The following is a 13846-nucleotide window of genomic DNA, read 5'->3' on the forward strand; positions in this document are numbered from 1 at the left end:
CAATGTCGAATAGAGGGGAACGATCACGTCCCTCGATCTGCTCGCTATGCCCCTACTTATACATCCCAAAATGCCATTGGCCTTCTTGGCAACAAGGGCACACTGCTGACTCATATCCAGCTTCTCGTCCACTGTCACCCCTAGGTCCTTTTCCGCAGAACTGCTGCCTAGCCATTCGGTCCCTAGTCTGTAGCTGTGCATTGGGTTCTTCCGTCCTAAGTGCAGGACCCTGCACTTATCCTTATTGAACCTCATCAGATTCCTTTTGGCCCAATCTTCCAATTGGTCTAGGTCCTTCTGTATCCTATCCCTCCCCTCCAGCGTATCTACCACTCCTCCCAGTTTAGTATCAGCTTAATATTATTAATATAGCTTAATATTATTGATTGTCAAGATTTTCAAAAAATTGTACCCTAACTGCGGATGTAGGCATTTAACTTCTGCTTCCTATTTTTGAAAATCTTGCCTGCTCTGGATATATAGATATGAGCTTTGTGATACTGACATGGGAAAAACATATTGGAATCCATTCCCTTGCTTTTACTGAGAGTTTGTGTGCAGCACCTCTAAGGATTAGACTCTGAGAGTATATCTACACTGCAATTAAAAACCCGCGGCTGACTCATGCTAATTGACTCGAGCTTATGGGGCTCGGCTTAAGGGGCTGTTTAACTGTGGTGTAGATGTTTGGGCTAAGAGTAGGGCCTGGGCTCTGGGACCCTGTGATGTGGGAGAGCCCAAGCCTGGGTGTCCGCACTGCAGTTAAACAGCCCCGTAGCCCGAGGCCTGTGAGCCAAAGTCAGCTGGCATGGGCCAGCGACAGGTATCTAACTGCTATATAGACATACCCTAAGACACACATCCATTAGGGACTGATTTAAAAGCCCAGTAAAGCCAATAGAAAATTCCCCCTGACTTCAAAAGGATTTGGCTCAAGGACATTTATATAACTAATTTTAAAACACTTGCTGTAATCACACCAGATTATGCATCTGTTGAATTATTGTTGTTTTATTGCAGTACCATCTAGGAGATACAGTTATGGACCAGGATCTTGTTGTGTTTGGCACTGTACATATACAGACCAAAAAGAGAGTCACTGCCCCCAAAGAGCTTTGCTGCTTGTAGTCAGCTGTCTAATTGTACTCAATTAAAGTAAAACAAAAAAGCACTTAAAGGGGAGGCTCTGCTATATCTGTACTGACTTCCTAAACTATTATTTGTTCCATGTCCAAAATCAGTTCTCTACTTTACCATTTTTGTTTGAACTTCAGATATTAGTAGCTGTACACTGGGAGGCACTATAGCCTAATTTATTTGCAAGGGCCTGAGAACTGGATCCCTTCTGGCATTCACGCTGAGTTTTGTTTTTCTTGCCAAACTCCCACTGTTCCCAGCGAAATTCATCTAAGACAAATTCAGAGCATTGCCAATAGTTAAAACATGTTTGACAAAGACTCAGCAAATGGTGATAGATTTCAGAACTTCATTGTATTTAGCGAGAAAGGGGTTCTTGTGTAACAACCTTCTAAAGAACTCTGGGGATTTAACTCACTCTGTGTTCAAAGCAAAAAATCTAATTTGATGGTTAGAGAGATCAGAAAGAGATCTGATTTCTGTTTTTGTCACATTGTTAGTTTAGAATAGTAGATGGTAGTTTAGTATGCCAAATATTTTGTCTGTGTAGCTATTCTTATAGATCATTCTGATCTTGATAAGTTTAGTGGACCATGATGGCATAACAAGCAGTTTATCTGCAACCTGTACAAACAGTGACATGACAAAAAATAATATAGGTAGCTGAATGTGCATGAAAGTTTCTGTTAACAACCTGGGTGTGTATTCTAATTTTTACTTGCATTTCACAGACAACAATATTTTGTAACTACATGAAATGGCAGGATGAAAGGCAGAGTGCTCTAGTGGCCCAAGGACAGGACCTAAATTCTAGGAAAAATCTATAAATACTATGAGATTATCCTCCATATTGAGTTGGTTCTGTGATATTCATTTATAGTTAAGAATCTATCAAGATTAGCTTCTGGTAAATTTCACTTGAACAGTATTTTTGGAAGTGGAAATCTATGCTAATTCCCCCTAACCCCACCCCACCCCAACATTGGCATTCTCCATGCTACTTCAATACAAGGTCTTGTTTAAACAACATATTCTAATCAGTGCTTAACTTTGTATTCCTTGCTATGTCTATACAAGTGCAGAACACAAACCTCTTATTGCAAAGTAACTAAACTATAGTATGATCTCGTCAGAATTAGTATGAAAATGTTTTATTAAACCATCTATCAATAAGGTAAGCAAGTTCAACAAGAAAAATCCTATTTATATTCTATCCACTTGCACAAATAGTATTCAGAAGTATTCTTTAGCTACCAAACATGTAAATTAATTCAAAGCTTCTAAAACGTTTTAATGCTAAATAGGTGTACTGCCTGTAATTAGCAAACTATTTGCTTTCACTTAAAACATGGTAGAAGTTATTTAAATTTAAATGATTAAACAATGAATAGTATTATATATTAAACAGTATTAAACAGCGATTTGTCAGTACTTTTGAAATTATTAACTGTCACAGCTGGGGTGTGGGCAGTCAGGACTAGTGGGTGGTGCCAGACTCAGCCCTAGAGAGCCACAGGTCAGAACTGGAATCAGGAACCAGGCCAAGGGTCAAAGCCAAAGTCAGAAGCCAGGGACCAAATCAAGGTGAAGGAGCAGAATCTGTCATAACAGCTGGCTGGGGATCCACCTAGTTGTACAAATAATTTCCTGGTATCCCCTCCAGTGTTAACAATTCCCTTGTTACACATGGAATAAGGGATATTCAAAGAGGCCTGCACATCCCAGAGCCTCACAGTGAGGCACTCAGATAACAGCACAGGAGTTCTAGCTTCTATTGCTATCCTGAATACATATGTTTTTTTCAGGGGGCATGCATGGGGGCAGGGAGCAGAGGCATATCCCCCTTCCCCCCCCAGTAATCGGTGGGGGTACAGGATTCCTCCGGCCCTGGGGACACAGAACATGCCCCTCTAAAAGCAGTCAAATTTAAATTCCTGTGCATGCCTCTGTGTTCTGTTTTTTGTAGGAAGGTAAGAGCCACAGAGAAATGGCAAGTTAAAGCAGCAAGTGACCAGCCTGCCTTCATTTTACACAATTCTGATGCATGGCAGATCTAATTGGCTCTAGAGGAGTTGCAATAGATGGTCAGAGTAAGCAAATAAATTGGTCTCTTAATTCTCTGAATAAGAAGTTTTAATGACTCTTAAATTGGCCCGTCAAGCTTAAGAGAAACTTGGAGTTGGCTTGAGAAAGATCAAATCTCTCACATTTCAGAGGAATTCTACTGGAGAAAGCCAAATGAAGCAAACAAGTTTTAAATCTATATTCTGAAACAGCCCGAGTGGATCTCAGACATCTTGATCTGTGTTACCCTTTTACCTTCATAGAATATTAGGGTTGGAAGAGACCTCAGGAGGTCATCTAGTCCAATCCCCTGCTCAAAGCAGGAACAGGATGAACACCAACTCAATCATCCCATACCTTCAGTCTTAACCTATTTCCAACACATCAGATCTATAATCTTCTTGAATTTTTAGCTGCCAAAAATGAAAGATAGCAACGAGCCATTTTGATTAGCAGGTAGATGTATGGATAATCATACCTCTTCGTCACCATCTTCTTCAGATCTTTGGATTGATGACATTTTATTCAACAGAATAGTTTTGATCACAGCATCTTTGCCATACAACAGCTTCTTTCCTGGACTTTCCACTTGCTGGAGCTATGAAGTACCATTGTTATAGGGTGAAATTTGAGTATTGCTAATACTTCTGTCTAACAAGTAGAGCAGAGTGGCTATTAACTTGTGAACCTTTGAATTTAACCTTTTATCCTTGAAGACTGATCTCTAACAAGAACAAAATCGTCTCAAGAAGTTATCAGAGTCATCAAGCCTGTCTTGGCAAATTTTTGCCTCCAAAACCAGATGATCAGATCTGTGTTTTAAAGTAAATATTTATAATTCTAATGTTCTGGGTTGTGTCTTCTACATGAGCAGTTTTAGGGGTTCCTTCATATTGGGCTTGCCCATATTATTCAGGAAGTGTTTAATGAAGAAGAAATTACCATTTCATTTTTAACCTTTCACTTGACTTCCTTAGATTAAGTGCAGATTGTTGGACGATCCATGTATTTTGTTAATACATTTTTTTCTAGTTTCAGTGCGATAACCTCCTGTTGCCATAGGTCAAAATGATTTCCCTCTTCTTTGGTTTTGTGGTAGTGAATCAGGTCATGTGTAGTACCACCACTAACTTCCTTTAGGACATATGTTGGGGACAACTTTAATTTCTGCTGCAGGCTGCTAAGGGAATGCATTGACTTGCAGCATCACTGGACTTCCCAAACTATGTCCCTATCTTGCCAATATTGCCCATTTTTGAAAGCAAAAAGCAGAGAGATTATGTACTTTCAATTTGTTTATTTGCAAGAAGCACATGTTTGGAACTCGAAGGCAGTTTTTATAAAAAAATAAAGCATACAGACATTTTAGTTCACTTGCATAATTACTGTAAAGTTTGAGACCAGAACTGTGAAAGTTTTATGCCTAAAATTTGGCCCATACATCTTTTGAGATGCCTAAAAATGGAAGTGGCTAGACTTTAAAGCAATTGAGTGCCTGCAACTTCCATTGACTTCAGTGGAATTTATGGATGCTTGGCAGTTTTGCAAATGAAGCTACTTTTGGATTGGTGGCTAGATATGGATTTAGGAGCCTAATTCAGCTACCTCAGTTTAGAAAGTTTTGGCCTCAAATATTAACTTAAAAATTTCACTTTATTTTCTAATTGAAAATATACGCAAAATTTAATTGACGCTGGTTATTTAGTTACTTGGAAAAAGTCACATGAAATTAGTGAGTATAAAACAATTCTAAAGAAGTGAGAAGTACTGTATGTGAGTTGGCCATATTTTTTAGTGGCTGTGTTGCCACTGGAAAAGAATTAGTGGTTGACAATTGCTCAGAGTGTGCTTCACCTACTGAGAATAATTATAAAGCAGGACAAGATTTCACACTGGCAATATGCTGTGAGGAAGCCTGCAGTGGAGTCATTGCCCCAATGTATGCAGCTGCAGGAATTGAAATAAGGGCGCTTAAAACATTCTTACATTTGAATGTTATTTAAAAATCACTTACGTGCATAGACTTGTATTGCATCTGCATAATGATTACCTTTTGGAAGAAAAACCTGGAACAGAATCCTTACAGTTGGTCTTTGAAAGACTATATAGTTTGGGTCAGGGAAGACAAGGAGTAATTTTGGCTAGTAATATACATATCAAAAGGCTATTCGTAAAACATCAAATACAGAGAGTTTTCTTTTAAAACTATGGGGAGGGGGAACAGTTTTTAATAAACCAGAGCAAAACTTTGAAGCCTGGATTAGTAGAGACATAGAAGTGAGTATGCTATGGATTAGGGAGAATATTGGAACAGGATCAAGTATTTTAGAAGTTAAAAATACTCTCAGCAAGACTTCACAGGTGGTTTGATCTCTGGTTTGGTTGTGGATGAAAACAAATTGCTTTTACTATTCTTAATCTGTTCCTCATTCTGAGCCCAATCCTGCAAAGTGTGGAAGGCTCTCAATACCTTTCAGGATTGTGCTCGCTGAAGGATATCAATTTAAAGTACTCCTCTAACTCTAGAGTTTTAAATAGTTGTGCAGAGCAGTAATGGGGAGTGAGATGGGGTGGATTGGGAGAAGTACAATTAATATACATAAATAAAAATATTCAGATATTAGGGAAGTGTTAACAGAAATCAAACTCTCGAAGCCAGAGTGATGCAGCTTCTCCTGAGTCTTGAAATACTCCCAGTGGAACCTAAATAATTAGAAGAAAAGCATTATGACTAAGCAGGAAAGAGAACCAAGGAGTTGGTATGGAGAGGATTTATGTAAATTTGATGTATGTACGGTAGCTCTGTCTAATCTAGTAAAAAAAATCCCAGATATCCTGAAATTCTTTTAGTTTCAATACCTTTCAGCTGAATCTTTCATATCCTGCATCTTTGTGAAGGCTAGTTCATTCAGATAAATGTGGTGTGAAGGTATGTTACTAATGTTCTAGGATTCTTAGCTTCTTAGTCACTTCCATATACTTTCTCCTGGGACCTCAGTCAGTTTATTTAGTACTTAGTGGTATTGTCCTGTTGGTGAACAGCTTTAATTTTGTTTTACTTATTCAGTGATTCTTTTCCACTCCTGGGTGTGACAAATGTATATAAGGCAGTATTAAACTACACATAAGAGCCAGGCTCTGTCAATCACCACCAACGCAAGTTGAAATCTTTAAGTCCTAATGTACGAATCCTCTCTAGAATTATTTTAATAAAAAGGTTTTTCATACTAATAAAATGCTAGTTTTTCACTAGCATAGCTGACAATGTGAGAGTTTACTAGAGCAGGTTTAAATGTAATCCAGTCCTGTGTACATAAATGGTTTGTTTAATCAACAAAAGTCAGATACGTTAGTGTAAATAAGCATTTCTAGGCTATACTACCATATTCATTTCTTTGTAGTTTAAGAAGCAGAATTTGAACTTTTGAAACTTGAAGTGAATATCTATCCCAGGTTTGGTTTTGTTAACTTTTTTGGAGACCTTTTATTGGACATGTGAGCAATCCATTTAAAATTAATGTTTTTGGCACATTCATGGTTTGCTTTACAAATAGTTAAACTAACGTCTCAAAAATGTATTAATTGACCAACTTAAACAAAGGTGTTTTAAGTCTAGAGGTAATAGCTAAAACTGTATCAATCAAAAGAAATTCCAGATTTGAAGGGGTGTACATCAGCTTAATGCTTTGAACCCAAGATCTTATGTAAATCTGTGGACTCTGTTCATCAGCTATAAATCTGAAGGCAGGGCTCAGTACATAAAGTAGAATGAGATAATTGAAAGACAAGATTTTACAGTGTCTTGTAAATCAGCCGGAGTGTTGTTTTTTAAAATAGGATGTAAAATCTTATTTGTTGCTAGGACCACGAGTAAAGAACTGGTGGAGTGCATAAACAACTGTACAGGATTGAACTTGGTGGATGCTGGCTTAACAGTACCCATCATTGGAACTTTGGCTGCAGTCCTGCTGAGAGAACTAGGTAGGCAGGCCCTTTTACCGAGATGGAGCCCCAGTGAAGTCAATGGGGCTCTGTGCGTTTCTCATTGTAGAATTCAGACCGTTGTTGTTTAAGGTTTTTTTAAAAATCTGATCATCATCATCACATAAACACATCATTTTAACTGGAATTCTGTTTATTGGAAATGTATAGCTAAAATATAAGAAAATTCTCTGTTTTAGTAAAAGTCATTGTCTAATTTTAATGAAATATTGAATCCGTATGCACGTATTCTATGAACTAGAGAACAGCTTTCTTGGAATTCTGTAGTCCTCTATTCAGTTCTTTTGCTGTAAAACTCAATTATATTTCTTTTGTATTCAGGTAACAATATCAGAGTCCTTTTGTAGCTAAAGTATCAGCTTGTAAATGACTCTGGTTGGTGCTGCTTTTTACATTGTGCCTTTTTTATATTGGAAAATTAGCCAGTTCAAATTCTGTTAAGCTTAATTTTTTAAATTAAAACTTCTGTGTTTTCTCATCAGTGCAATTAGAGCTAGATGGTGGCTTCAGCCAGGGTCCTGAGCAAGGAAAGAATGTAAGCTGCACCACTCTAGGAGAAGCTGTTACTCAGAGATAAACCTTGGGGGCTGATGGAGCCATATTGACCTCTTCTTAGTCTTCCTATCTTTTCTTTGCATCAGGATAGTTTACGGTTGTGCCTTTCATATTGTTTCCTTGAGAAATTGTCAGCTCTCCTGAACTCCTGTATCCCTTAGAATTTTTCTTCCTGTGAGATCTTGTCTACCAGTTCTCCGAGTTTGTTAAAATGTGCTTTTTTTTTTTTTTTTTTTGAGTCCATTGTTCTTATTCTGTTGCTCTCATTCCTTCCTTTCCTTGGAATCATGAAATCTATCATACATGCTCACTTTCACTCCAGTTGCCTTGAACCTTCAGATTCACAACCACTTCCTCCCTATGAACATATCTAGTCCTCAACTGCAAATAGAGCTCACTGTGGAAGCTTTCCTACTGGGAAATACGATGTTATTGTCAGCACTTAGTGACCGTCAACAGTATTAATTAATTATCACATCACATATATCAGTTAATTTAGAAGAAAAGTTGTCAGTGCTCTCTAATCCTGAGCAATTAAAATATAATATTTAGAAAGGATTCTGTACTATGAGGTGGTTGGTGTGGCTGTGATAGTTAAGGTTGCATAATTGTTTCCCTTCTTCCCCATCATAGAAAGTGGTGGGGCCTTCCATTGTACATGTCTGCGTCTGCACAGGCATTGTGCTACTAGGGCTGGTGGATGAACAGGTACTCAGCCTTGCTCCCTCCAATTTCTCCCGCTCTTCTGACAGTTGCCAGAGCCTTGGCCTCTTGGAATGGTCAGGCTGCACCTCCAGATGGTGGTTTGTTGAAGCAAAGTCCAGGATCTGGAGGAATGGGCAGGGGGAAGCTCAGCCTACCTCTTTCTCATTGTTTCTGCTCTTTTGGCATGTCTGCTTCATACCCAGATGTATATTTTTTTCATAATATATATGTCTCTTTCAGATTGTTAAACTGGCTATTTATAGAATGCTTCCAAAGAACCTGCACAGAAGAACTATGATGCAGAGGCTGCACCTCTTTCCAGAAGATGTAAGTCAGTAACTGTACTTGGTTATGTTCTGATTTCTCATGCTTTAAGGAAGTATAGATGTAGTTATTGAAATATCTCCCTTCATGAGAAAAGCAGCTTGTTTCTTTTATAGCTAAAGACAGTTTGAATATTAATGTTTTTTCTTTATAACTTCATAAAGCTCTGAAGATTGTCATGCATTAGAAGGCTTATTGTTCTGTATTTTGGCCAAAACAAAGGGCCTTTTACTGTACAAGATTATTTCTAACTGGAAATCAAGATAGAGTACAGTATCTGTAAACTTTGGTTCCGTGAACTGGTTTTCAAAATTTAAGGCCTGGTCTACAGTAGAAAATTAAGTCAGCTTAACTATGTCACTTGGAGGTGTGAAAAATCCGCATCCTTGAGTGGCATAATTAAGCCAACCTATCCCCCAGGGTAGATAGCACTAGGTTGACAGAAGAATCTTTCCATTTGACCTAGCTACCAACTCTTGAGGAGGTGGATTACCTTCACCAATGGGAGAACCCCTCTCGTCCCTGTAGGTAGTGTCTACACTGAAGCACTACAGTGGTGAAGCTAAGTTGTTATGCATAAAAATGAGTCTGTGAATTCACAAACCATGGGAAAAAGCCTCCCAAGTTATTTCCAGTCCCCAGAACCCTAATAAAACCTCCAGAAGCTATTAAGAATCTTCACTGTTGAAGATTCACCAAGCTTGCTTCTCAAGAAGGGACAGAACTTGCTAAATTACTTCACAGAGCATAATGTCTCCATATAGGAGGGAGTATGAGCCCCGTTTCTCCCAAACCAGAAGGTACTCATTCACCAGACTACTCCACTAATCAGTGTGTATATTAATGTCACATTCTGGGGTGCAATCCAGACCAGGGAAGGGTTGTGTCACTGTCTGACATGTAACCCTGAGTGCCTCAAAATGCTCTGCTGGTATAGCTCTCTTGGCTGGACGCTTCCAGCCAGTGTACAAGCATGCCCTGAGTGTCTGTGTGTGTTAAGCAGCCCTGGTTCAGCGTTCTGATTCCAGCAGCCTGCTTGTAACATCACCGCACACACTTTGGCCTCCCCCAGCTTTGGTTACACCTGGCAAGATGATCCAAACACCCCCTCTCCCTCCCCAGTCCTGAATTTTCCCTAAACTGTGTGTTCTGCAATGTCCAGCCCTCTCTTCGACCATTCAGAGAGGGAGTCAAGTTCATTTGTTCCTTTAAAGAGACCATACTCAGCAGCTGGCCACATTAACTGGTGTTAACATTCACTTCAAATCAAACACAACACTAGGTCGGTTTAGATAAAAAGAAAAACAAGTAAAATAAAAGGAAATGGGATTTTAAGTGAGTCACATATAAAAGATAGAGTTAGGAATGATTACAAGCAAATAAAAGTGAAAAATGCTTTCTAGAGGCTATGTCTTAACAAAACAAACCACAGCCTTTGTTCAAGGTAGTTTCCTTACCAATCTACCTACCAGCGAAATGGCTGACCAGCCCGTCAGGATCTCCCATAGAGTCTAAAGTGCTCGGTTCCTTTGTCATCTAAGATGAAAGATAGCTTTGGGTTCTTCACCCATTTCTTTTATAGTCCAGTGAACCTTTGAAATGGATTCTTTTAAATGGTACCCCAAAAGTAAAGCCCATTCAAACTGGGGGGAAGATGACATGGAGTCTGGTCATGAAGGAAGTTCCATGCTGGTTTCTTCCCTCTCTAGTGTTTGCTAAAATGCATATTGATCTGTTTTCTCAAATGTCTTCCCCTTGCTATGATGCTGAGTGATTGTCTCCTCCCCTTTGTCTAGGGTGGGAGTAACTTTAGTCCTGCCTGGCATATACACTTTGATAATATAATTTTCATTATGTTTGTAATTTGAATTTGCCCTCCATGCATACACCACACAATAATGTCAATGATCAATATGTTGGTAGCTTTCTGTTGGTATCTTACACCACACCCACTAGATAAAGGTAATAACAACTGGTCAGTCCTGCTGAAACTCACTACCAAATGCCAATGAGCATCTTGCAGGTGCTGTTAGGATCACAATTAAAAATGTTGTTCCTGTACTAAGAGTAATCATAATACTGTACATTGTGCTTGGGAGCCAACACGCAGCAGCCTTACACTGGAAATTTCTAAAAATTACATTCTAACAAATGAAGCATGTGTACTCACAGAGAGAATATGAGAGCGGTGATCAGAAAAAAATGTATATGTTTATTCAGTACACCATCGTTTCCTTTCTCTGTCTTAAATGAAGTAAAGATGCATGTTAGCAAAAGAGCTAGAATATTACTTTCCGCATGAGATATTTTAAGTCAAGCAGTGACCCATAAATATATTGTGAACATGTCAGCTGTGGTTTCTGTCGAAAACGCAGATTTATATTTTCATTTTTGTTAAGCTTATAACCCAGTAGCATATATAGATCTTTCTAGCAACAATATGTGAAGCGTGTTTCTGTGCTTTATTAAATAAATGCCAACACCCAGATCTTTAGTGCTACGTGTATGCACTATTTTCTTGGGGTACAATCCATAGAAAGCATGGCAGTAAAAAGAATTATTTTTTTTATTTGGCATTTTGTGTAGCTGAAGTGTGGAAAAGTATGCTTGACTATGAGCTATATTAAGGAAATCAAAATCATATTGTATATATCTTTAGTGTCTGGTAGCATACTTTTTACAAATCAAGCAGTCACAGATTATTGATACCAGTAACAGTATTAATCTCTTGAGTTTCATTTCTTGGAGCAAGCTTATTATTTCTGAAGGATTGATGAGTACGATCTAGTACATAATGTTAACTGACTTGGATCTGATTGCCTTTGAGACTACTTCTGTCCTTTGGCCTTTAACCTTTCACTTCATCAAGTCAGTTACTATTGTCTGAAATTACTTTGAGATGCTTTGCCATTTGAACTCCAGTGAATGGATGACAGGGCTCTTTTTCTGAGGAACTCAGTCATGCTTCTGCTGGGAATGGGGTTCTGTCTGGTCCTGTAATTGTGTTTGGGGGATTTCTTTGCATTATATTGTTTAACTGTTGTCTTTAAATATTTTATATATATATATATATATATATATATAAATAAAATGTCAGCACCTTGAATTGGTGTCTTATCAATGTTTATATTTTTAATTACAGTCAAGACTGAATACAGTTTTTCTGGAGATATGTTGTTAGGTTCTCATACTAAATGGTCTGTATTATATTTCTTCAAATTCCAACTTCGCTAGAGGTACTAACATTATTTTGCAGTAGTCTCAATTCTGTTGATTAGATGGGTTGATTCATTAAGCACTGAATCCATTTGAACTGGTAGCACAATGTTCTGAAAAGTGTACCTACACACAGATATTTAGGTTTCCTCTTTGGAATTTCAGTGCTCACAGGGAAAATTTATTGCTTAAAAACTAGAAAGCTGAGAATCATTTATTATCTTCTACCTCAGGTTATCCCAGAAGACATACGTAATAATCTTGTCGAGGAGCTTGCTCAGCCACGCCGAATCCCCAAGAGGTTAGATGAATACACACAAGAAGAAATAGATGCCTTCCCAATGGTCTGGACTCCGTAAGTATCTTAAAAACCTTTGAAAAGGACATTTATGACTGTAGATGTGATGCGTCAACCTTTAAAGAAACAGATGAGATCCCTCTGAGGCATGTCAATTTTTCATATTTATAAAATACATAGTTTTGTGTTCGGTTTATACGTTCAGTTATATTTGGCTTTTTTTTAGGCATGGATTTTCTGCTTGAGGAGGAAATGTCTGTCGTAGAAATAGAGCTCAGTGGCAACTTTCCCCCCTCTTTGTTTTTCATATAAAGAACTTGGGCTGAAAATTGTATCTGCCCATTCCTGGTATATGACTCATAAATGTAGTGGATTCTCATTCATAGAGAGATCTCCCTTAAACTGCGGAATTGCTTTATATTCTACAATCTTTAGACATAGCTGAAAAAAGCCTTAACTCTTTATCCTATAAGGTGAAATAATATATGCAAATAAAATATGATTTCTCTCTGGATATTATATGTGGGGAAAATTAATTTTACTAAACCACAGACCTTTAGACCGAATGTTTGGCAGAAAGCATGTCATTCATTCACTTTGATGAAAACTTTCTTTTCCATGGAGATGTGTTTTTGTTTTTTCTTTTCCCCACAAAGTTGCAGTAATACATATATTACATGTCAATGTCAAAGTATGTTTCAGATACTAGATTAAAATTCTGGGGAGAAAATTCTAATAACGTTGCAGGGAAAATCATCCCTACCAACCCCTGTTCTCTCTGTCTCTTTCTTTTTCCTTCATAACCCTCTCATATTGCCCTGCTTGTCTCCTCAGGCTTTTTGGTCACAGTGCAAAAACATTGTATATCAAATTAAACTGTATGACAGCCTCCATTTTCAAATATTACTAAATAGTCATTAACGTGCATGAAATCCAAAGGAAAAACAGTATTACCAGGAAACAGTGTGTTGTGGGAAGTACTACAACTAAATTATGGCCTACTGTCCTTTAGCCTGGCGGGGGAAAGAAGCCCAGGGTGGGGGAAGCATGAGATATAACTTCTGCAAAACTTCCAGCTTCCCAAAAATCTCAAGCATTTACACTCCCCAGGTCCCCTGCCATCAGAGCCTTGTTATAGGGGAAGTATTCGGCACCTTGCTCCCTGCCCCACCTTTGTAACAACTTGCACAGATCTTGATCTGAATATCCTGAAAGGTACATTTACTTTGCAGCAATAATCTATGATAATTTCTGCCCTAAAAGCAAATAGACACTGAATTTATCCCAGAATTAATCCCTGATGTATCCATGAACACACTAAGAAGTTTGTGTAGAATATACCAAAACTTAGTCAGACAAAATATACCCAAGTGTACGTATGTGTATACAAGGTATTTGTAGTTTTAAAAAAAAGTCATGTCATTCTTTAATTCAGATTTAAAATGGGTGAATTTTAATATTGGCAGTGCACATCCTGCAGTCACTAATTATTTCTTTATTAGTGTGCTTTGTGATTTAGGAAGTGGCATGGTCTCAGGGCAGTGA

The 13846-nt window shown here is 38.1% G+C and overlaps 1 protein-coding gene across 2 annotated transcripts in view; it reads left to right on the forward strand.

Moving 5' to 3' along the window:
* The window catches only part of MRPL13 (mitochondrial ribosomal protein L13), a gene marked incomplete at its 3' end in the record, with an annotated part of 51641 nt that overhangs the window by 17009 nt on the left and 20786 nt on the right, over positions 1–13846 (forward strand). Inside the window, exons 5-6 of one of the 2 annotated variants that reach the window (XM_084621157.1) lie at positions 8704–8790; positions 12237–12358. In XM_084621157.1, coding sequence (XP_084477283.1) covers positions 8704–8790; positions 12237–12358 — 209 coding nt within the window. Of the gene's footprint in view, positions 1–8703; positions 8791–12236; positions 12363–13846 lie in introns of those variants that run through there. The other variant, XM_084621158.1, reaches the window with a different exon arrangement.

Source organism: Lepidochelys olivacea (assembly GCF_965140295.1).
Source record: "Lepidochelys olivacea isolate rLepOli2 genome assembly, chromosome: 2".
NCBI classification, from domain to species: domain Eukaryota; kingdom Metazoa; phylum Chordata; order Testudines; family Cheloniidae; genus Lepidochelys; species Lepidochelys olivacea.